This window comes from Bubalus kerabau, chromosome 2 (genome assembly GCF_029407905.1).
Source record: "Bubalus kerabau isolate K-KA32 ecotype Philippines breed swamp buffalo chromosome 2, PCC_UOA_SB_1v2, whole genome shotgun sequence".
Classification (NCBI taxonomy): domain Eukaryota; kingdom Metazoa; phylum Chordata; class Mammalia; order Artiodactyla; family Bovidae; genus Bubalus; species Bubalus kerabau.
The window spans coordinates 14,700,052-14,725,209 of record NC_073625.1 but is presented as its reverse complement, the minus strand read 5'-3'; the positions used below and the strand labels follow the sequence as shown (position 1 = coordinate 14,725,209).

At 40.1% G+C, this 25,158-nt stretch overlaps 1 protein-coding gene across 7 annotated transcripts in view; it reads left to right on the top strand.

The window, feature by feature from the left end:
• Positions 1-22,443, top strand: part of LOC129643032 (uncharacterized) — a 150,185-nt gene extending 127,742 nt beyond the window's left edge. For 3 of the 7 annotated variants that reach the window (XR_008710017.1, XR_008709995.1, XR_008710010.1), the window contains 2 exons: positions 19,767-19,819; positions 19,919-22,443. Coding sequence is in view for 1 of the 7 variants with exons in the window: in XM_055567110.1 (XP_055423085.1) it covers positions 19,919-19,933 (15 nt within the window). In the remaining 6 variants the exon portion in view is untranslated. Of the gene's footprint in view, positions 1-1,711; positions 1,786-19,766; positions 19,820-19,918 lie in introns of those variants that run through there. The other 4 variants (XR_008710019.1, XR_008710018.1, XM_055567110.1 and 1 more) reach the window with 2 other exon arrangements.
• Positions 22,444-25,158: the final 2,715 nt, after the last annotated feature.

Genomic DNA, 25,158 nt, shown 5'->3' with positions numbered 1-25,158 from the left:
TGTTCCAACTACAGGGTCTCCTTTTGGCCCTTAGTGTGTGCGTGCTAAGTCGCTTCAGTCGTGTCCGACTCTGTGACCCTATGGACCGTAGCCCTCCAGGCTCCTCTGTCCATGAGATTCTCCGAGCAAGAATACTGGAGTGGGTTGTCATGCCTGCTTCCAGGGGATCTTTACAACCCAGGAATCGAACCCGAGAATCTCATCTCTTGCATTGGCAGGTTGGTTCTTTTCCACTAGCATCACCTGAGAAGCCCTTAGTATGTGCTGCTTTTTCTTGACTGTAAACTTTCCTCATGATGCTCTTCTGCCTGCATTTCTCTCCCCTTCTTTTGTTTTTTTGTTTTTTCTCATTTTTAACGGGAATGTTTTAACCCTGAACCATTCCATTTTAACTGAGTTTTAACCCTGAATCATTTCATTTTAACTATCATTTTCTTATGAAGCATTTTTAAGTTTGTGATACACATGCTTATGTGTAGTGACAGTCATTCTTGCTGTCCTTTTTATAAAATTTTAGGAGCTGGTACTACATCTATCTTTTGGTGTTACTGTGGAGATGATATCACTTTAAGCCTTTGTTGAGTTAAGTGGAAATTGGGTTTTTATATGAATCAGTTAAAAACTAACCTGTTATAAATCATGATTGCTTATGAATATCTAAGATACAGATAGAAAATGGACCTAGGGATTATAAATCTCTTTAAGCAGAAACTTTATTTCTATTTGAATGCTCATATTTTTGTTTGCTTTTTACATTCTTGCTTTTACACTTAGTGATGGTCTGAACATGTCTGGGATCCTCTTTTTTTTTTTTTTCCTTTTCCTTTTTCTTTTCTTCTTGCACTTGGGCTATCAATGCTCTCCAAACAGAAATTCTTTACACAGCTACCAGCTTCCATATTTTTGCCCAAAATCATGGGATGAGGTTCTTTTCTGACTTTGTTGCCCCTTTAGAATGCACATCTTATTGAATATATCTTCATTTGTGGACATTACAGGGACTTCCCAGGTGGCATAGTGATAGAGAATCTGCCTGCCAATGCAGGAGACACAGGGAGATTCAGGTTCAATCCCTGGATCAGGAAGATCCCCTGGAGAAGGGAATGGCAACCCACTCCAGTATTCTTGCCTGGAGAATTCCATGGACAGAGGAGCCTGGTGGACAGTCTATGGGATCGCAAACAGTCAGACACGACTTAGCAACTAAGCAAAAGCAAAATTACTGAAGTCTTTGTGGGTCATGTAGCAATCATCTGTAAACTATTTTTTGATTGAGATGTTCTGGTGAATTGATTTGTTACTATTTGTTATGTGGATTATCAAGTTTAAAAAAATACATACAGTATCACTAGGTCTCTCCTTTCTTTCAATTCCTACCTTATGGCCCTTATCTTTGCTGGTCCCTCAGCACTGAGTTCAGTAGCTTCTTCAAAGATGCCCTACATTACATTCATTAAGTGGATGTGTTTCTAATGATCTTCTGTGATGATTCAGAGAGTTAGGATGGGTTCGAAAATGATGAATACCAATTATCATTATATCATAAAAGCTTGGAAGTGAGGGTTAATGGAGAGTTTCTGTACATTAGCTGATTCTCTGATCACTTTCCATTTTTTTTTCCTGAATTAGCTGAAATTATTCTAGTTCGTCTGTGAACTCAAATAATAACTGCATTACAAATGTGGTTTGTTCTAGGATTATTATTATTTTTCTTCTGTCCCTGCACCATTCCCAGCTTCTCACTGTGTCCTTGAAGTCTCTCTGCAGTGCATTTATCAAGCCCAGGTCAGTGGCCATGTTATCTCGTAAGGTCCCTATATCAGCATTGTCTCCTGTTTCCTCTGACATATAAATGTATCTATCCTTTCCAGACGGTAGTAACATGTTGAATTCCTGTAACTCACACCGGAAGCCTTCTCTTCTGTTGGGGAGTGCTTTAATTAGAGGCTCTCTTACCCTAAATTTTGTGGAATGCATTTTCCTTTAAAGTAGCTTTTGCCATCTTCATTAAATCAGTCAGGGGAGATGTGGTCTCTGATACTGGGCTTTGCTGAACTGCTGATTGGGTTAATGTTCTTGGCATTTTCCCTGGAATGCTGAGAGTGTTGGAGGATTCTACAATCTGTCTTGTTTAGTGCACTGTCTATAGGTTACCAGTTATTAGTCAGAAAGGAAATTGTCTTCTCTGCTCCACGTATCTGAATCTTAACTGCAGTTCTGTTAGAAGTCAAGTATGTGCATTTCTGAATTCAATCTATTAATTTCTGCTCTCTTGGGTATATATTTCAGGAGTATGGAAGACTCTGTGGCCATGGTAGTAGATCTAAACTGTGGCTATAGTCATATGAATATATATTCCAAGAAAAGATATGAAGTTGACAATGTAGGTTTTTAAAACTCCAACTGTAGCTGCTGCTGCTAAGTCACTTCAGTCGTGTCTGACTCTGTGCCACGCCATAGACGGCAGCCCACCAGGCTCCCCCGTCCCTGGGATTCTCCAGGCAAGAACACTGGAGTGGGTTGCCATTGCCTTCTCCAATGCATAAAAGTGAAAAGTGAAAAGTGAAAGTGAAGTCGCTCAGTCGTGTCTGACTCTTAGCGACCCCATGGACTGCAGCCTACCAGGCTCCTCCCATCCATGGGATTTTCCAGGCAAGAGTACTGGAGTGGGGTGCCATTGCCTTCTCCACCAACTGTAGCTACTGACAGTCATTTTAAACTCCTCCTGTGTTTTCTTGTTGGTCTCTTCAAATGGCAGGCTTATGACTGGGATACTATTGCAGAATTGCTATAGCTTCAGACAGTTCTATTTTTCTACAAGTTGCTTTAAAAATATTTTTAAGAATAATACACTGTCCAACATCAAAAACACCTTTGAACTCTTTTTTTTTTTTTCCCAAAAAGAAAGTAAGTTTAATGGATGTTCAAGTATCTGAGAACTAGCATGTTTGCCAGGATCATGATAAATGGTATGTAGGTATTGGAGGAGTTTTGGGGTAGTTGCAAATATTAAACAAGATTCAGTCCTTTGCATAATGGAATGTAAAGAGTTTTGGACAAGGAGTTAGGGGACCTGGGTTCTGGTCTGGGCTCTGCTTGAGTATTTCTCACTTTCTTTTTTTATTATGTATTTTTGGCCATATCAGCACATGGGGGATCTTACTTCCCCAACTAAGAATCGCACCCAGGCCTCCTGCATTGGAAGCACAGACTCTTAACCACTGGCCCACCAGGGAAGTCCATTAATTTTTTTTTTAAATAATACTGTGTTAATTTCCAGTGTACACAACAGTGATTCAGATATACACACACATATATTTAGTCTGACTCTTTGTGACCCCATGGACTGTAGCCCACCAGTCTCCTCTATCCTTGGAATTTTCCAGGCAGGATACTGGGGTGAGTTGCCATTTCCTACTTCTGGGGATCTTCTCTACCCAGGGATCGAACTTGCGCCTCCTGCATTGGCAGGTGGGTTCTTTACCACTGAGTCACCTGGGAAGCTATATTTCAGATTCTTTTCCGTTATAGGTTACTACAAAATATTGAGTATAGTTCCCTGTGCTATGCAATAGGTCCTTGTTGGTTTCATATATAGTGGTGTGTGTATGTTACTCCCGAACTCCTCTAATTTATCCCTCCCTCTTCTCCCCCTTTGCTAATCATAAACTTGTTTTCTATATCTGTGGTTCTATATCTGTTCTGTAAAGAAATTCATTTGTATATTTTTTCTCACTTCCTTTTCTTATGTGAATATTATCATCTCTCCCTGTTTCTGTCTCCTTTGTGATCTAAAGTAGCCAGACTGGATGTTATCCAAGACCTAGTTTATGAAACCCCATGGCTAGCCTTGATTTTAACAGGGACACTAAGCAAATAAGGCAATAAATAGGGCTGTTGGATCTTATGTTATCAGACCATGTAACCTCTAGGGAACAAGAAATGTTTAGGACAGACTCACAAGGAATTAGCCACCTATCCCAGTGCCTTCAAGATGCCAATTCTTGAGTGTTAAGAAATCAGCACAATGGACTGATTGCTTTTGGGTGAGATAGTGAGTGTTGTTGATATCAGGAGCAGAGAGCATAGAAATGCAGAGATGTGTGACAGGGTCAGTAGCTTGCAGCCTATGGCATCTATGCAGGAGGTAATTTGAGTTCTCAGAATGGCTTGTGTAAGCTTCTTTCCTTTAACAGAACTGAAATTTTCCAGTCTTGACCATCATTCCCAGTAATATGAGTCTTAGTAACAGCTTTAACTAGCCATCTCTTTTAGTCATTTTTGTTTGTTGTTGTTAAATTAGACCTGTGATGCCACTCTGCATAGGACAATCCAAATTAGTAAAAGTTATTTCCAGAAATAGGAGATTATCATATGAAGTGAAGTCAGACAGAGGACAGATATCATATGATGTCACTTACGTGTGAAATCTGCAAAAAAAAAAAAAGATGCAAATGAACTTATTTCCAAAACAGAGATTTATAGACAGAACACAAAGTCACGGTTACCAAAGAGGATGGCAGGCTGGGGATGAGGTCATATGTTAGAAGTTTGTGATTAACACATGCACACTACTGTACGTAAGATAGATAACCAACAAAGACCTGCTGTATAGCACAGGGAACTGTACTCAATTTCTTATGATACTGAGTACCTATAGTGGAAAAGAATCTAAAATAGAATATATGTATAACTAACTCTCTTTGATATACACTTGAAACACAACATTGTAAATTAACTATACTTCAGTTAAGACAGAACCCAAAAAACTATATGCGGATCGTATGTTGAATACATATTATATATTGTATTTCATTCTAAGGCATACGTTTTAATCTCTGAATTTGAAATGTTTATTATTGATGACATTTTCTGGTTAAAATGGGCAAAACACTTACCTTCAGGGGTAAATAAAATATAGGTGCATCTTGCAATCAACGATAGCTTAGATTTGATGGATTATGGTATTTACCTTTATCACCAGTCATGATATCAGTCCCCTAATTCAAGCAACGTTCATAGTGAAGTAGAGATAGAAAACCTTCATAAATGTATGCGGGATGTTGGGCATGGAAGAATTTCACTAAACTTTTCACACGTTGCAGTTGAGAATTGAGTCACTATCGGAGGTTGGTCCTCTGTAGCCCTGTTTGCTTATTTTACTATCTACTAGAAAGTTTCTTTTTAATGGAATTAGAAATCTTGAAGTAAATGGACTTCCCTTTTGCAAATGCGCTCCTTTACAAGAAAGTAGGTGAAAAGCACTTAGTCCAGAGCCCATAATGAATGGCAACCATAAAGTGCCTTCTGGGTGAGAGCACTTTCTGGCTAAGTGTATGGCTTTAGCATTTTCGCATTTAGTCTTCTGTGAGGGTGGCCATCTCTCACCAGAGCAATGAAGGGCGGCACTTCAGTGGATGAAACCAGGGAAGAATCTCTTTCTTACAAATGACTGGGCCACTGTGACAGTGGAAATAACTAGGCTCTAAAGCATATGTTATTTTTGAATTTTTCATTTTGAAATATTTTAAGACTCACAGAAGAGTGACAAAAACAGATTTGCTGTAAACCCTGCTCTCAAATTCCCCAAACTAACATTAAAAAAAAAAAAAGTGCAGCAATCTAAATCATGACATTAACCTTGATCCATGATTGTTTTCTTCTTTTTAAAAAATTTTTTCACCATATTTTTATTGGAGTATATATTTAATTTAGAATATTGTGTTAGTTTCAGGTATACAGCAGTGATTCAGTTACAGATCTATGTATATATATCTATTCTTTTTAGATTATTTTCCATTATAGGTTTTGTTGTTGTTGTTCAGTCACCCATTCCTGTCCGACTCTTTGTGACCTCATGGACAGCAACATGCTAGGCCTCCCTGTCCCTCACCATCTCCGGGAGTTTGCCCAAGTTCATGTTCATTGAATCAGTGATACCATCAAGCCCTCTTGTCCTCTGATGCCCTCTTTTCCTTCTGTCCTTGATCTTTCCCAGCATCATTTTCCAATGAGTTATCTGTTTGCATCAGATAACCAAAATACTGGAGTTTCAGCTTCAGTGTCCTTCCAGTGAATATTCGGGGTTGATTTCCCTTCAGGTTTGCTGGTTTGATCTCTTTGCTGTCCAGGGGACTTTCAGAAGTCTTCTCCAGCATCACAGTTCTAAGGCATCAATTCTTTGGTGTTCTGCCTTGTGTATGGTCCAGCTCTCACAACCATATGTGACCACTGGGAAGACCATATAGTCAAGGCTATATGGACCTTTGTCAGCAGAGTAACGTCTTTGCTTTTCAACACAGTGTTTAGGTTTGTCATTGCTTTCCTGGGTGACAACAGGCAGCCCTGTTGTACTTCTTTCTCAATCTTGAACCAATCAGTTGTTCCATACAGGGTTCTAACTGTTGCTTCTTGACCCATATACAGGTTTCTCAGGAGACAGGTAAGATGGTCTGGTATTCCTATCTCTCTAAGAACTTTCCAGTTTGTCATGAGCCATAGAGTCAAAGGCTTTTGCATAGTCAATGAAACAAAATTTTTCTGAAATTCCCTTGCTTTTTCTATAATCCAGTAAATGTTGGCAATTTGATCTCTAGTTCCTCTTCCTTTTCTAAACCCAGCTTGGACATCTGAAAGTTCTTGTTTTGCATAATGGCAAAGCCTAGAATGCAAGATTTTAAGCATGACCTTACTAGCATAGGAGATGAGTGTAATTGTCCAGTGACAATTCTTTGGTCCAGCACATTCAAATAATGTCCAGCACATTCTTTGATGCTGCCCTTCTTGGGAATTGGGATGAGGATTGACCTTTGCCAGTCCTGTGGCCACTGCTGGGTCTTCCAGATTTGTGGACATAATGAATGCAAAACCTTGATGGCATCATCCTTTAGGGATTTGAACAGTCCTGCTGGAATCTCATGGCATCCATTAGCTTTATTAGCAGCAGTGCTTCTTAAGGCCTGCTTGACTTCCCACTCTGGTATGTCTGGCTCTGGGTGCCTGACCACACCATTGTGGTCATCCAGTTCATTAAGACGGTTTTGTACAGCTCTTCCATGTATTCTTTCCATCTCTTCTTGATTTCTTCAGCATCTACTAGGTCTCTGCCATTTTTATTCATTATTTGCCCATCTTTGGGCAGAATCCTCCCTTGAGGTTTCCAGTTTTCCTGAAGAGATCTCTAGGCTTTCCCCTTTTCTTGTTTTCTTCTGTTATTAAACAGTCTTCGTTGAAGAAGGCCTTCTTGTCTCTTCCAGCTGTTCTTTGAAACTCTGCGCTTTTACTGGATGTGCCTTTCGCCCTCTCCCTTGCTTTTCGCTTCTTTTTGTTCTTTTGCAATTTATAAAGTCTCCTCAGATAACCACTTTGCCTTTTTGCTCTTCTTTTCCTTTGGGATTGTTTTGTTTGCTGCCTCGTGTACAGTATTATGGACCTCGGTCCATAGTTCTTCAGACACACTGCTACCTAGATCTAGTCCCTTGAATCTGTTTGTTGCCACTGCAAATTCACATGGGATTTGATTTAAGTCATACCTAACTGGCCTAATCTGTTCCCTGCTTTCTTTAGTTTAAGCTGATCATCTGAACCTCTGTCAGCTCCAGGTCTTGTTTTTGCTGACTGTATACAGCTTCTCCATCTTTGGCTAAAGAGTATAATCTATTTGATTTTGGTATTGACCATTTGGTGATGTCCGTGTCTCTAGTGTTGTTGAAAGAGAATATTTGCTATGACTAGTGCATTCTCTTGGCAGAATTCAGTTAGCCTTTGCCCTGCTTCATTTTCTTCTCCAAGGTCAAATTTGCCTGTTACCCAAGGTATACCTTGACTTCCTACTTTTGCATTCCAATCCCTGATGATGAAAAGAACATCTTTTATTTTGGGCGTTAGTTCTAAGAGGTCTTCTAGGTCTTCATACAACTGATCAGCTTCTTGGGCATCAGTGGTAGGGACATAGACTTGAATTACTGTGATGTTGAATGGCTTGCCTTGGAAACAAACCGAGATCATTCTGTCATTTTTGAGGTTGTACAACCAAATACTGTATTTCAAATTCTTTTGTTGATTATGAGGGCTACTTCATTTCTTCTATGGGATTCTTGCCCCAAGTATTAGATGTAACGATCATCTGAATTAAGTTCACCCATTCCTGTCCATTTTAATTCGCTGATTGCTAAGATGTTGATGTTTATTCTTACCATCTCCTGCTTGACTGTGTCCAGTTTTCTTTGATTCATGGATCTAACATTCCAGGTTCCTATACGATACTCTTTTATGTGGCATTGGATTTTACTTTTGTCACTAGACACATCAACAACTGAGCATCATATCCGCTTTGGCCTAGCCGCTTCATTCATTCTGGGGTTATTGGTAATTCTCCTCCACTCTTCCCCAGTAACATATTGGACACCTTCAGGCCTGGGGGACTCATCTTTGGTGTCATATCTTTTGGGGCTTTTATACAGTTCGTGAGGTTGTCGTGGCAAGTATACTGGGGTGGTTTGCATTCCATCCTCCTGTGAATCACGTTTTGTCAGAACTCCCTACAAATGACCCATCTGTCTTGGGTGGCTCTGCATGGCATGGCTCATGGCTTCATGGAACTATACAAGCCCTTCTGCCAGAAGAAGGCAGTGCTCCATAAAGGGGATAGGTTATTACAAGATGTTAAATATAGTTCCTGTGCTATACACTGGGTCCTTTTATCTATTTTTTTAGATCCATATTATATTCTAATCCAGAGTTTATCATACTTTTTCTATTTTTTTCATACAATTTCTGTTAGCAGCCCAAGAATAAATGTTTTTGGCTTTCTTGGCTATAAGGTTCTGTAGCTACTACTCATCTCTGCTGTTGAACAAGAGCATCTGTAGATAATACTAGATGAATGGTAATAGCTTTATTTCAAAACTTTAATCATAACAATAGGTGGCCAGCTGGCCTTAGGCTTCCCTGGTGGCTCAGTTGGTAAAGCATCTGCCTGCAATGCAGGAGACCCAGGTTCGATCCCTAGAATGGGATGATCCTCTGGAGAAGGACACAGCAACCCGCTCCAGCATTCTTGCCTGGAAAATCCCATGAACAGAGGATCCTGGTGGGTTACAGTTCATGGAGTCACAAAGAGTCGGACATGACTGAGTGACTAATACTTTGCACTTCAGCCAGCCTTAGTTGGCCAACCCACGAAATCCACAGACCTTTTTAAAAAATTGACGATTTTCCCACAAATGACTTTTCTTTGGTACAGAGCCCAACCTCAGATCAGATGTTGCATGTAATTGTTATATCTCTTAGTCTCTTAACGTGCAATAGTTTCTCGGTCTGATTTTATATTAGTAACCATAAAACTTTTGAAGCATAGTGACCAGTTATTTTGTAGTTTAGATATCAGTCTGGGCTTTTGTGGTATTTCTTCCTGTTCTTATTTGACTTATACTTTTTTTTTTTTTTTGGATCGTGCCACACAGCTTGTGGGATCTTAGTTTCCCAACCAGGGATTGAACCCAGGCCCTTGGTAGTGAAAGCATGGAATTCAAACCCCTAGACCACCAGGGAATCCCTGGATTGTACCTTTTTTAGGAGCAACACAGAGGTAATAATTGTGACCTTTTCTATGCTTTATCTCAGAAGGCCCATTATGTCTATTTATCCCATTATTGGTGAGGCTAATATGGGTCATTTGGTTATTAGCATGCCATTTGCCACATTTTCCCCCTGTAAGGTTATCCTTTTTCTATCTGTAATTGAGATGTTACCAGTTTCCCTTTATACTGTTCATTTGAGGCTGTGTACTCATAATACTTCCACGCATCAGTTTTAGTGTTCATTAATGACTCCTTCCTCACACAATTATATTAATAATCTGTTGCATACCAAGTGGTAGTTTTTAAAGTTTCCTTATTTCTTCTACATTTGTCGGTTGAAATTTTATGGTAAGAATTTGCTTTTCCCTTATTCGTTTGTTGGTTCATATTTTAATTTGAGCTGATGGATTCTTATTTTATACTTTGGACTGAGTTCTTTTGCTGTCATGATTTATATCGTTTTTCAAAACTACCCCAGATTTGACTGCTGGGAGGCCCCTGCGGTTAGTTGCTGTATCCTTTTGAATGTCCCTGTCATTCCTTTACGGGCTTTCCTATGTTATGGCACCCCCAAGATGTTCCTGGCTCACCTTTTGTTTTCCTTGCTCCAGTCCTGGAATGAGGGCATTTTGTCACAGAGTTCTGGTTCTTTTTTATACAAGAATAATATTCAGAAACCATGATCAAGGGTTAGGCACAGTATTGTCCTGGAGTGCCATTGGCTCCAAGCCCTCTCAGTGAACAGAGCTAGACAGTGAATGAGCAAAATGTACGTATACACACACACACACACACATCTGTATTTATGTCTGTGTCTGCATGTCTGTATCATTATATAAAAGTCCATGAGTTTATACCAATACCTCTTACATTGATCCAACATAACAGAATTCATCTTTTCCTTATTCCTTATTTGTAGCAGCCTTCTTTTCCAGTGAGTAAGCTGGCTGTCATTATCCATGATATAATTAATTATTTAATCAATCCTAGAATAACATAAGATAGATTCGAAATTGCTAGCCTATATCCTTGTGAAAATAAACCTGTTATTTTTGTGCAGTTCTTTGGTTTTTAAAAAATTATTGATGTATAGTTGATTTCCAGTGTTGTGTTGAATTGCTGCCGTACAGCAAAGTGACTCAGTTATACATGTATATATGCTTTTCATATTCTTTCCCGTTGTGGTTTAATCACAGAATGTTGAATATGGTTGCCTGTGCTGTATAGTAGGACCTTGTTGTTTATCCATTGTATTTATTTATATAAGAGTTTGCATTTGCTGATGCCAAACTCTCACTCCATCCTTCCTCCACCCTTCTTGCCCCTTGGAAACCGCCAGTCTGTTCTTTTTATCTATGGGTCTGTTTTTGTTTTGTAAGTATGTTCATTTGTGTCGTATTTTAGATTCTACTTGTAAATAATATCATATGGTATTTATCTTTCTTTTTCTCACTTTCTTTAGTATGATAATCTCTAGTCCCATCCATGTTGCTACAAATGGCATCATTTCATTCTTTTTAATGGCTGAGTACATTTATACACTCTCATATATCCAGCAAAAAAAAAACGTACATTTATATATTATATATAAGAAATGCACATATATACATATTTAAAGGGTATTTTTTGTATGTAGCATTGTTTGTAATTGCAAAAAAATGGAAACAACCTCCATATGCCTACAGAGGAGAGAGACCAAATTAACCACTGTACATTGTACATTCACACAATGAAATGCTGTGTAACCATAACATAAATGAAGAAGATTTCTATGAACTGAGTTGGAGATAATTCTAAGACGCATTGTTAACTAAAGGAAAAAATATACATAAGGAGAGGGTGCGAGCAGGAAGCCCCTAGAGTACATTGTGTCTCCAACACCTTCTTTCCCTACCATCTTTTTGTCCAAAATTTTTCCTTCAGAGGATTCTCTTTTGCTTGTAGTTTTCATACAAAAAATTTAAAAAAGCAAATGTGAAGGGTGAAGTGATGACGCAATAACACAGTTACCAGTCACTCACAGTCAGGAGATAAAGTGTTGGAGAATTGCCCTTGGTCAAAGAGGAAAGGAAACATTCCTGCAGTACCCAGCTCTGAAGATGTGGGGAAGGGATCTCTGGTGGGAAATAGAGTTGTTGTGTTAAGTATTGAGTTTTTCTTTCTAGACACCAGCTAGGTGTAGGCAATGCTTTGCATGTTTTCTACTAGGTAAAATAAGACGTTAATGGACAAGTAACAGTAGAGATGCCCTGATCTAAAACTTGAAATGTTTCAACTGTAGTTTATATTAACTTAGTCAGTGAAACAACTATCCTCAGTTTGGAGGGAAGAAAATATAACAAAATATAATTGAATCTCTAGGCATAATAAGCCAGTGGAACAAGAACTGTATCATTTCACACTTTATTCACTACTCCTAAAATGTCATGCTTTTGGGTGGGGTGGGGAAGAAAAAAAGAGGAAAGAAGAGGTGACTCATACATGGGCTCCTAGGGTGCTTGACCAAAATGTACTCACGCTTGGAATTAAATCACCTTTTAATTAACCAATTGCATTTTTTCTTCTAAAGGAGGCAGAGATCTAGTGTGTGGAAATGTACAGACTGGTATGGTAGACCCTCCATACCTGTGGGCTGCATGTCCATGGTTCCTCATCCATGGATTCCAAGGGCCAACTGCATATTTTCTCACTCTTTGTTCCTCTTACCTTTGCGCCTTTGATGGAGATGCTGATGAACTTCTTCCACTTTTCCCTAATGTTCCATTTCCCTCTGGCTTCACGCTCATGAGCTTTACCTGCTTCCCTCCCCGCAGCGCACACACGAACTCACTCCTATTTTGACTGATTCGTCTCCATCTTCAGCTTTCATTTAGATGTCATTTCTCAGATAATTTTCCCCAAACCTCCAGAATTGGTGAGGTTTTTCTGTTACGTATTGTTTTGTCTGTTCTTCTAGAACTCCTCCTGTATTTGTTTACATAAATGTTCATTTCCCCTTCTTCTAAGGTCTTTGAATACCAAAGCTCTGTCTGTCATCTGCCTCTGATTAAATCCCCCTAGAGCAGTATTTCGGAGAAGGCAATGGCAGCCCACTCCAGTACTCTTGTCTGGAATATCCCATGGATGGAGGAGCCTGGTGGGCTGCAGTCCATAGGGTCGCTAAGAGTCGGACACGACTGAGCGACTTCACTTTCACTTTTCACTTTCATGCATTAGAGAAGGAAATGGCAACCCACTCCAGTGTTCTTGCCTGGAGAATCCCAGGGACGGGGGAGCCTGGTGGGCTGCTGTCTGTGGGGTCGCACAGAGTCAGACACCACTGAAGCGACTTAACAGTAGCAGCAGCAGCAGCAGCAGCAGAGCAGTATTTGGGCTTCCCTGGTGGCTCAGGGAACGAAATGGCAACCCACTCCAGTATTCTTGCCTGGAAAATCCCATGGACAGAGGAGCCTGGTGGGCTGTAGTCAATGGGGTTGCAAAGAGTTGGATGTGACTGAACCACTAACACTGATGGCTCGGATGGTAAAGAATCCTCCTGTAATGCGAGATACCTGGGTTCGATCCCTGGGTTGGGAAGGTCCCATGGAGGAGGTCATGGCAACCCACTCCAGTATTCCTGCCTGGAGAATCCCATGGACAGAGGAACCTGGTGGGCTATAGTTCCATGGGGTTGCAAAAAGTATGGCAAGACTGAGCGACTAAGCACAGCACAGAGCAGTATTTCCCACCCATCATATATTTACTGAGTGAAAGGATTCACAAATGGCCCAGCAATCTGAGATGTGAGGTAATGTAAACCATGGGTCCTCCTTCCCTTGAGTCCTTTCGAGTCTATAAATATAATGTATTGAAAAACAGTTAATGAAAGACAACAGGGTTATTAAAGCATGATTACCATCATTTAAGATATAGTACATATTCTATTTTTTTTTTCCCATGGTAGACAGCTTGGTAAAAAGCCTAATCACCTAAGATTAATGGAAATTATTTTCATAGCTCATGTCATAATAGAGATCATTAGCCTGGTGCAGTCTCCTTTTGTACAGCTCCAAGTAGGAAAAGATTAATAAAATAATTTGAAATGTAGAGCTATTTGATGTGCCTATAGTGGCTATAATTTAGTTAGTGGAAGTAACAGCCGGCTGCAGATCTATTGACTTAAAATGGTCCTAGTAATTTTTTTGCTGCAGAACTTCTTAGAGCTTGTCATATACTCCTCTTTACTGTGAATCTTGCAGAGAATCCTTTTTATATTTGTTTCTTTATTGAACTGCACCAGTTGCTAGTGACTGTAATGGCATGTGGGATCTTATCCCCTGACCAGGGATTGAACCCAGGCCTCTTCATTGGGAGCATGAAGTCTTAGCCACTGGGCCACCAGGAAAGTCCCCAGAGAATATATTATACAGCATTGCCATAATAATCATGGAGCAGTTTTTTTTTTCTCCCCATAAATGAGCATCTTCTAAAATTAGTGATTATTACTATGTATCTATTATCTGTCAACTGCTTATCCATCTACCTATCTACCTACCCATTAAGAGAATTACTATTGAATTTTTACCTGTTCCTTTCTCTCCCCATGTTTTTATGCCCTTCTGCAATTTCTTTCTGCCATTACACTTTTTCCCCCTAACTTCTAATTTCTTCCCTGAATCAAAACAGAAATAGTTCTCTTTTGGGGGGGAGATAATACATTATTTTTAAATTAATATTTATTGGAGTATAGTTGCTTTAAAATGTTGTGCTAGTTTCTACTGCATAGCAAAATGAATCAGCCACACATATACCTGTATCCACTCCCTTTTGAACTGCCTTCCCATTTAAGTCAGTACAGTGCACTAGCGAGTTCTCTGTGTTACACAGTAGGTTCTTGCTAGTTATCTATTTTATACATAGTATCAATAGTGTATATATGTCAATCCCAACCTCCCAATTCCTTCCATTCTCCCTTACCTTCCCCATTGGTATCCATACATTCGTTGTCTACCTCTGTGTCTCTGTTACTGCTTTGCAAATAAGACTATACCATTTTTCTAGATTCTATATATATATGTGTTATTATATGGTATTTGTTTTTCTCTTAATGAAAAAAAGAATGTTTCAGATACAGTGTACTTGTCAGTTACAACAGGAACCTCACCCTCCCCAGCTGATAACCTGATCATAAATGGATCATGTTGGGCGCCCATATATGTGACAATATGTCCCGATACTTTTCCGGCGGGGGGCAGGGGGGGAAGCATTAATAATTATTAGAAATGTAATAAAACTGTTGAATGTTCACATCTCAACTATAAACTCTAAAATATGTCAGTTCTGATTCGATAGCAGTATAAAAGAGCAAATAGAAATATAGGGAAGTCAAAACTGAAAACAAAAATATATGGCATTAGTCAGATGACATCCATAAAACAAAGAGGCAAGAAGGGTGAATTTATAATGGTGGCACTTTGGGCTATGGGAGACTTGAAGTTTGCTTTCCCGGGCTTGTCCGACCAAATGAACCAAACCAGTTAATCTTTCTGTCGTGCGGTGTGACACAGAAGAAAAAGGTGGGTGGCACTGGAGTCATTTACAGTACCCTCTGTACCTTCCGTCTCGCTGCCTTATTTGTTTCTCCCCTCTCTCTCTCTGCCTCTCTGTCCTTTCCTCTGTTTTTAATTTATCAACAAGCAGATTTAATTTATCAACAAGCTGGTGCACACAGGTGCAACCCTCTACTTTTGCTTTACACTGGAAGTGATGGTTCAGTGATGTGGTAGAGCTCATGGGAAGACAAAACAGTCAACCCATGGTGCTTCAAGTTGCAAAGTTTCAAAGATGCAAGCGTGTGTTCGCATGTCCGGTCACGTAAGTTAGTTCACGTGTCTGGTGTACATTGTCCCCTGTGTTCATCCTCTACAGGTGCTTGTGATTTGGTGTACTTTGCTATACAGTACGGTGTAGAGTACACGGGGGCAGTATCTTTGTTTCTAGCCCAGGATGTCTGGAAGCAAGAGTAAAAGCAGCGGTTGTGTAGCTGGTCCTGCTAAGAAGCTCCAGCTGTTGCACAGTACCACGGTACTTTTCATGGTACTGTAAGATTAAGAATGTTTTATATATATGTTTTTTATGTATTATAAATTGGTTACATACAGTACAGTACTATATACTTGGTTGTGTTAGTTGGGTACTTAGGCTGACTTTGTTGAACCTCCACACAGATTGGACAAACAAATACGCTTTTGGAATGGAGAGCGTTCATACGAAGGGAACTTCCTGTATTCCCTTGAGTAGTCAGGCCATAGGGCTTTTGAAAGTGATTTCAAGTATATTCACACTTAAAAGGATAGCGCTTTTACAGTTAAGTGGAGAACCCTAATAGAGAGAGGCTATTTATGCAGAGGTTGGCCGGTACGCTCACTCCCTTGGTTTTTTTTTTTTTTTTGCCTCTGTCAGAGAAGGCTTTGTCTATATTAAGTGTGTACGTGTAACGTCTGAAACGTTTCCACGTCTTAGTCCAGTGGTGCTGAGTTCTGTTGGCTGCGTCCATCCATAGATGGATCCTGGAAAACTCTTCTTTCTCTTCTGGTTTGTTTTTGTTGTTTGCAAACAGCTCCCCTGGAAACAGGCATGATGGTTGCTGCAGGATGGTATATATATATAGACAATTCCAATTTCCCCTCTATTTTTGTCTTCTTTATTTGCCTCAGAATAAGCTATAATGAATAGACCTTTGTCTCTGGTGCTTTTGTTTAGTAAGGATTTCATTAGGACTTTCTTGCCATGCTTTCACTGTATATTCAGGATTTATCATCAGTGGCATAAGGATACATTTTTCCGGGTAGCAGTTTTGTATCTTTTTGCTTTACATTTGGAACGTCTCTTCTTCCTTCTTTTTGTTTCTGACTCTTAAAGAGTATTCCAGGTATGTTTCCCTTTCTTCATTTTTCTTAAAGCTTGAGACCAATTTATGTTTTAAAACTTTATTTTTTATTTTGTATTGGGGTATAGGGGGTTAACAGTGATATGAGAGTTTCATGTGAACAGTGATGGGACTCAGCAATACATACACACGTATCCATTCTCCCCTAGTTGAGACCAGTTTAGAGAGAAACTTTTAATCCAGAGTTTCTAAGAGGCTAACATGCCTTGTGAGGAAGAAACCTTTTTCTAGTTAAACTGTATCTGTGGTCTTCCTAAAATGACCTGGTGAAATGCAACTCTGACATAATCTGTAGTGTAGTAGTATAAATACTCTGTATCAACTATGACTATTCATTTCCAGAAGGGTTTTCAAATTGAAAATTAAGAAAACAAAAAAGCTTGGGTTTCTGTCATGACATATGGCAGAATGCTAAAATAAATAAAAAATATAGTTTGTAGTAACAGATGGATTTGAACCGCAGTTGGATCTGTTGAATACTTTTTTTAATATTTAATTTACAATGAATCTTTAATATAACATTTAACTAAGTGTTCTGTCATATTCTTTTTAAATGTATGCAGTCTTTTCAATGTAATTGTGTCTAGAAAATTTCAAAAGAATATTGAGAGTTGAAAATTAAAACGGTCTCTGAAGGAAAAAAAAACAAACAGTAATTTTCCTGAGATTTTTATGGTTCCCTTTTATTTGCGCTGCTCAGAATGTTGTATATTTTTTTTAAACAGTCTGTCAGGCTCTTCTTTATTTTCAGTTTGTTGAAAAAAATGGAACCAAACAATGAAAGTAACTTTTAGTCAAGAAAATCAAGCATACATGCTGAGGCCATTGAATCCATTCTGTTTGTTGGGATGGAGCCAAATACTACAGTAGTTTTCTAGCAGAATTATGGTTGTGGTATAACCATGGTTACTATCCTTCATGGAGATAATCTGAATAAATGAAATCACTAAGAAAGTGATAAAGCAACTTAATCAATCACATCTAAAGAGAGCCAATGAAAAATTCTCTAGAGCTAACTTATAATGTACCTTTTAAAACATTTCATGAAAAATATATATATATATATTCCCCCCCCCCAAAAAAGAGTGTTAGTAAAGATGGAAAGGGTCAGTAGTGGTTAAGAGGTGTTCTGCTTTATACTTCATGCATTTGGGTTGGTCAGTAAGTTTACTAGAGATTTTCCATACCATCTAATGGAAAAATCTGAATAAACTTTTTTGACCAACCCAATACTTTCTCCATTGGACTGCTATACCTTGGTCATGACTTTAACACCTCGGTCCCATTAATGTAGAAGTAGGAATATAGAGCTGTGTTCCAGGCCAATACTTATTAAACACTTTCTTCCCTTGCATTTGATGATACTCTTTATTTGGGCATGTGTTAAGTCGACATTATCATTTTTAAAAAAATTAGGTGTTAAAGACATAGAACGCTTATTGAGGAATATGTCTGGAACTCAAGCCTTTGTCTAGTAAACACCTGTTGTAAGAGGGAATAACACGGATTGTGGATCTGTTCTTTCCTGGTTTGGTAAGTGAGCCTTGAACCTCGTTCTGATGTCTTGTGTCTTGATAGCTGTTTTCACCGTAGAAGACACATACCGGACAGGAAGGTTGGTCCAGGTCATAATTCTTGAAATCTGTGTCTCTGGATATTTTGTGTACATAACTCTGGATCCTTGAGCTTTTTTGTTGATAGTTTTTCTTTTTTGCCCCGCTGTGGCAGCACTAGTGGTATAGAGCCTACCTGCCAATGCAAGAGACTGAGAGACAGGGGTTGGATTCCTGGGTGGGAAGATCCCCTGGAGAAGGAAATGGCAACCCACTCCAGTATGCTTGCTGGAAATCCCATAGACAGAGGAGCCCCAAGGGCCACAGTCCAGGGGTCACAAAGAATTGGACACGACTGAAGTGACTTAGCAGACACAGTGAATTATGGTATTTCTGCATAGTGTCCCATTAGGAAGCAGATGTTTAGAACTGAAAACAGTTCTAAAACCCTTCCTCGTAGCTATGACCTGTGGGCTTATGGTTCCTTTGAATGGAATGAACAAGGAAGAACAATGAATTGTTGTCTAACTGGGTGGGTGAGGAGGAATCATGACACAGAGTTAACTACTCTTCTGATCTTTTATCTTAGCCTCTGATCTGAGTCTGCTATTTCTTTCTCTCTTCCTGCCTTCCCAGACCATTTGATAACAACTATAATAAATCATGTAACACTTGCTTTGGCACATCACTAGTTTTTGACTCTTTGATACCACGTTAATCTTGTCCATTTTTAAAGATTTTTGTTTTTGATGTCGACCATTTTTAAAGTCTTTATTGAATTTGTTACAATATGGCTTCTGTTGTTTATGTTCTGGTTTTCAGGCAGAACCCAGTAAGGTCTGGGATCTTACTCCCTGACCAGGGATTGAACCTGCACACCCTGCATTGGAAGGGGAAGTCTTAACCCCTGGACTGCTAGGGAAGTCTCTTAGGTGTTAATACACTTAAACAGGGAAGCAGATGGGCTTTCCTACTGTAGCCATTGTTTGCTAGTTGATGCTGAAACTTCAAGATGGAAAAGAATACCTAAATGGGAAGGAAATCCAAAAGACAGGGAAAATATGTATACGTATGGCTGATTCACTTTGCTCTACCATAGAAAACACATCATTATAAAGCAGCTGTACTCCAATAGGGATTCCCTGGTGGCTCAGAGGGTAAAGTGTCTGCCTGCAATGCGGGAGACCTGGGTTTGATCCCTGGGTTGGGAAGATCCCCTGGAGAAGGAAATGGCAACCTACTCCAGTATTCTTGCCTGGAGAATCCCAGGCTCCAATAACAATACTCCAGTAATAATTTTTAAAAATATTTATGGCTGCGCTGGGTCTTTGGTGCTGCTCGCGGGCTTTCTCTAGTTGCAAAAGAGCGCGAGCTACTCTCCAGTTGCAGCGTTAGGGCTTCTGATTGCGGTGGCTCCTCCTGTTGTGGCCCCTGGACTCGATAGCACTGCCTCGTAGTTGTGTATGGGCTTAGCTGCCCTGAAGCACACAGTTCTTCCTAGATCAAGGATTGAACTGGTGTCCTCTGCATTGCCGGGTGGATTCGTAACCACTGGACCACCAGAGAAGCCCCTTCCAATGACAATTTTTTTTTTTTAAAGGAGTATGTCCCCAATTTCACAGTGGGTCAAACAGGCTGAATATTTCCCATTCACCCATCCGCCTCATATTTTCTTTGACTGAATCATTTCTTTTCCCGCACCAGTGAGTGCCCAAAGAGGTTTCGTCCCAGCTCCAGTTGTTTGTTTTATGTGCCAGGTAAGTGGTTCTTTCTGCCCTGTCCCCTCCCTTTCTCTCACATGGGCTAACTTACATAACCTTTCCAGAAGGATAACCTCTCCTCTTGTATTTCTTCAGTGGCTCCATATGTAACGAGTAACTTCACTAGGAGGACCCAGCCTGATCCGATTCTGAGGAACATCAAGTGGCAGTGCCGCATCTCAAAACAGTTGCACTCTTGGAACGAATAAGGGTCCAAAGTGAAATGAATTGTGAGTTATTCGTGCCCCGCTGTTCAGTGACATTAGCGCGCCATATGGTGCTACGCTGAATGATTTCAGACATCCTGGGAAATGCTACCTACTCCACAGTACAATAGGCACTTCTTTAAAAAACACATGTAGCAATAAAGTCTGGCCATGTTTATCCTTCTTTTCTTCTGTCAGGCATCTTTTTTTTTTTTTAATTTTTTATTTTTAGCACAGCTTTTATTTTCTGGTTAATAAGCATCCCAAATTATGAAGCAGCACATTTGTCCTGCGTGCCCTGGGCTACCCGCCTGAGCTGGTGAACGTTTCATGTCTCTCTCGAGTGCAATAAAGCTGACGGTTCATATAGCCGGGTGGGCTCCCCTGATAAGGTAGATGATGTTATTATTTTGAATGTACCCTGTCCTGAGAATGTTACCAGTGTTGCACTGAGGTTACCTTATCCCCAGAGAGACTTTGAGGGTTGAGAGAGAAGAGATGAGAATCAGTTGTTGGCAGTTGTACACTATTTGAAAGTTTAAACCCCAGGGTAGGGACTTTCCTGACAGTCCAGTGACTGAGTTTGCCTTCCAGGGCAGGGTGTGGGTTCGATCCCTGGTCAGGGAGCTAAGATTCCACATGCCTCGCAGCCAAAAAAATCAAAACATGAGACAGAAGCAATATTGTAGTAAGTTCAATAAAGGCTTTACAAGTGGTCCACATCAAGACATCTTTAAAAGAAGAGGAAAAGCCCAGAGTTAACTCAGAGTTCACAAGTCTAAAGTCATCTTCACTTTTATTATAGATGTTATAGGGGAAAAAAAATAACACTGATGATACATCAGTACAGACTCAACTTTATCTCATTTAAGCACCAGAAATCAAACTGATTTTTTCTTTCTCCCATGTGCTTGACTTTTCAAAATGGGTTGGGAATTATTCTGTCTTAGGGGAAGGGATCAGCAAGTATGTGATAATGTAGATTTACAAAGCTGGGCTTTTCTTAATAGTATATATTAGCTTCTAAAATACTACGAGCTTTCCAGAGAAATTATAGGGGTTTTTTGGTGGCATACTCATCATTTTATGTACGTCTTCAATGTGTATTGATGATACTGCGTTTCACTTGGAGAAATTACCACCTCACCTATTCTTGGCTTCTACCATAAACCATTCCTTTACTGTTTAGTAGAAGTAATTCAGTTAAATGATGACAGAAAGTATATCTTTTAAATTGAGTTTGTCTGGTGTTCTGAGCCAGGTGTCTGAGGAGGATGATGTAATGTTTGGAATGGAAACTTTCTCTTGTCAAAAGAAGTTGTAAGAAAGAATTATAAGTGAGAATGAATCTGTGAAGGGTATTCCCCCATTTCTGGTTGAAATCTGTCTCCTGAGAGGTTCCAAGAAGGGGCTATGCAGCTTAAAGAAGACATAAAACTTTTATGTCTAAAGAATTGGCTAAGGATGGTAGAGCTTGGTTGGGTCCATGAAGAGACAAAGCCAGAAGGATGCTGTTAATAATTAGCATCCTTGGTCCCTCTCTACTTCCTTCCACCCACATTCCCATTCCTGTTGAGCATCAGCAAACTCCTATATTTGTTACATCTCAAGAGGCTATGCTGAATTCTCATTTCAGTTATATATAATTTTCCTCTACATTCTAATAGATTGCAGACCTACACCAAAGTCTTCATTGGTTTATACCCTTTGTGAGAGAAGTGGGGTTGGTGACAATTTTGGATTGTAGAATTTAAAACATGTAACACAGTTATTGCTGTGTAATACATTGAGAATTAAATGCTCTCAGCTTTATCTGAGATTCTTGAGGCTCAACTTTAATAAGGAGGTAAGATGTGTTTTAATTAGCTTAGCGGATCAGATTTTCACCTAGAAATGAACCTCCTATGAAACATGAGAAAATTTATTTTACTCTAAGGAACTGATTGTTCTTTTTATAACCTTTTCTATATTGCTTATTTTCATCATTGAATTTTTTTTTATCATGTATACTGTAAAGGTGGAATTTAGCTAAAGATTGTATCTGAATTTTTAGAAACTGTCATGAACAGTTCAAAGTAATGAGATTGTCTTATAAGGGAAATAAGATAATCACAATGTAGAATGAAAAAAAGAAAAGCTTTATTTACATGTGAGGTTGGGCTCCAAAATCACTACAGATGGTGACTGCAACCATGAAATTAAAAGACGCTTACTCCTTGGAAGGAAAGTTATGACCAACCTAGATAGCATATTGAAAAGCAGAGACATTACATTGCCAACAAAGGTTTGTCTAGTCAAGGCTATGGTTTTTCCTGTGGTCATGTATGGATGTGAGAGTTGGACTGTGAAGAAGGCTGAGCACCAAAGAATTGATGCTTTTGAACTGTGGTGTTGGAGAAGACTCATGAGAGTCCCTTGGACTGCAAGGAGATCCAACCAGTCCATTCTGAAGGAGATCGGCCCTGGGATTTCTTTGGAAGGAATGATGCTAAAGCTGAAACTCCAGTACTTTGGCCACCTCATGTGAAGAGCTGACTCATTGGAAAAGACTCTGATGCTGGGAGGGATTGGGGGCAGGAGGAGAAGGGGCCGACAGAGGATAAGATGGCTGGATGGAATCACTGACTCGATGGACATGAGTCTCAGTGAACTCCGGGAGTTGGTGATGGACAGGGAGGCCTGGCGTGCTGCAATTCATGGGGTCGCAAAGAGTCAGACACGACTGAGCGACTGATCTGATCTGATCTGATCTGATCTTAGACCATCTCTACCACCTTGAAAGATGAGAGGAATCAAAGCTCTGAAAGTTTGCTTTGTGGGCAGGACTGAGTACTTAGCGCAGAGTATTTAAGGTGAAAGATGTCTGTTACCCACACGTGTTAAAGGGACCAGAATATTAGTATGAGTCACTAAAGTATGGCTTCCTAATGTTTCCTACCTTGATACACAAACTTGCTCGGTGCTGGTGAAGGAGAGATGAAGAAAAAAGTACACGTGATATGAAGGTGTTCGGTTCAGTTCAGTTCAGTCACTCAGTCATGTCCGACTCTTTGCGACCCCATGAATTGCAGCACGCCAGGCCTCCCTGTCCATCACCAACTCCCGGAGTTCACTGAAACTCACGTCCATCGAGTCAGTGATGTCATCCAGCCATCTCATCTTCTGTCATCCCCTTTTCCTCTTGCCCCCAATCCCTCCCAGCATCAGAGTCTTCCAATGAGTCAACTCTTCGCATGAGGTGGCCAAAGTACTGGAGTTTCAGCTTACTCTTTCGTTGACCATGATGGCTACTCCATTTCTTCTGAGGGATTCCTGCCTGCAGTAGTAGATATGATGGTCATCTGAGTTAAAGTCACCCATTCCAGTCCATTTTAGCTTGCTGATTCCTAGAATGTTGACATTCACTCTTGCCATCTCTTGTTTGACCACTTCCAATTTGCCTTGATTCATGGACCTGACATTCCAGGTTCCTATGCAATATTGCTCTTTACAGCACTGGACCTTGCTTCTATCACCAGTCGCATCCACAGCTGGGTATTGTTTTTGCTTTGGCTCCATCCCTTCATTCTTTCTGGAGTTATTTATCCACTGATCTCCAGTAGCATATTGGGCACCTACTGACCTGGGGAGTTCCTCTTTCAGTATCCTATCATTTTGCCTTTTCATACTGTTCATGGGGTTCCCAAGGCAAGAATACTGAAGTGGTTTGCCATTCCCTTCTCCAGTGGACCACATTCTGTCATATCTCTCCACCATGACCTGCACGTCTTGGTTTGCCCCACGGGCATGGCTTAGTTTCATTGAGTTAGACAAGGCTGTGGTCCTAGTGTGATTAGATTGACTAGTTTTCTGTGAGTATGGTTTCAGTATGTCTGCCCTCTGTTGCCCTCTTGCAACACCTACCATCTTACATGGGTTTCTCTTACCTTGGGCGTGGGGTATCTCTTCACGGCTACTCCAGCAAAGTGCAGCCATTGCTCCTTACCTTGGACGAGGGGTATCTCCTCACCGCCGCCCTTCCTGACCTTCAACTTGGGATAGCTTCTCTAGGCCCTCCTGCGCCCACGCAGCCACCGCTCCTTGGACGTGGGGTTGGTCCTCCTGGCCGCCGCCCCTGGCCTTGGGCGTGGGGGCATGGGGTAAGTCCTCTTGGCCTCCGCCCCTGACTTCAGACACAGGGTACCTCCTCTTGGCTGCCTAGTAAATACAAAATAGCCTTGTAATTAGGGTACCATATCAGCCATTGAAAAAGGACAAAACAAGACAGGATGAAGAGATTTACAAGTGATAAATATATCAGCAGACAGACTTAATGGGAAGCTTGAATGGGGTTGCTTTTTTTTTTTTGCCTTGTATAAATGCTAAGTTTTCTTAGCAAAGAAAGGACACATAAAATACAATCCTTTAAATGTTAATATGTGTGACCATGAAAATAAGAAAAGCAGTCTTATAACACTTGTACTGTTAGCATAACAGACACCATTGCTTCTGTTAACAGCCTCTGATAACATGTGCCTACTCCCTTTGCTAGGTGTAAGGAACAATTTCCTCTAAGAGTGCAGCATAACCCTTAAATAATCTTTTATCTTTGACGTTATTGATACAACCTTCAGAGATATTAGCACCTATAGAAATTAGAGATGGTCAAGAAACCCTCCTCCCACAGTTGAACTTTTAGCTAAGAAAAAGAGAAAACTTGCACACGAAAAGTAAACAACTTACAGTTGAGTCCGTGAGGAATGATGGTGAAAGGTTGTTGCTGAATCACGCAAAGACACCGGGATTCTTGGCCTCCAGAGGAGAAGAATTCAGTCCAGGGCCAGAGACAAGGCTTGATTGCTCAGAGCTTTTGTGTAATAAAGTTTTATTTAAGTATAAAGGAGATAGAGAAAGCTTCTGACATAGACATCAGAAGGGGGTAGAAAGAATACCCGCTTCCTAGTGTTAGCAATGGAGTTATATACTCTCCAGTGAATCCAGAGAATGTCTGGAGGTTGTAAAGACCTCACCAGACCTACTCCCATAATTTACATTTTAAGATAGCAGAATTAGCCAGAAGGTTTAATCCAGAGACTGTCCTCAGGCATGATACATTATTGTTATATAATCCTAGTAAAGACCAAACTTACT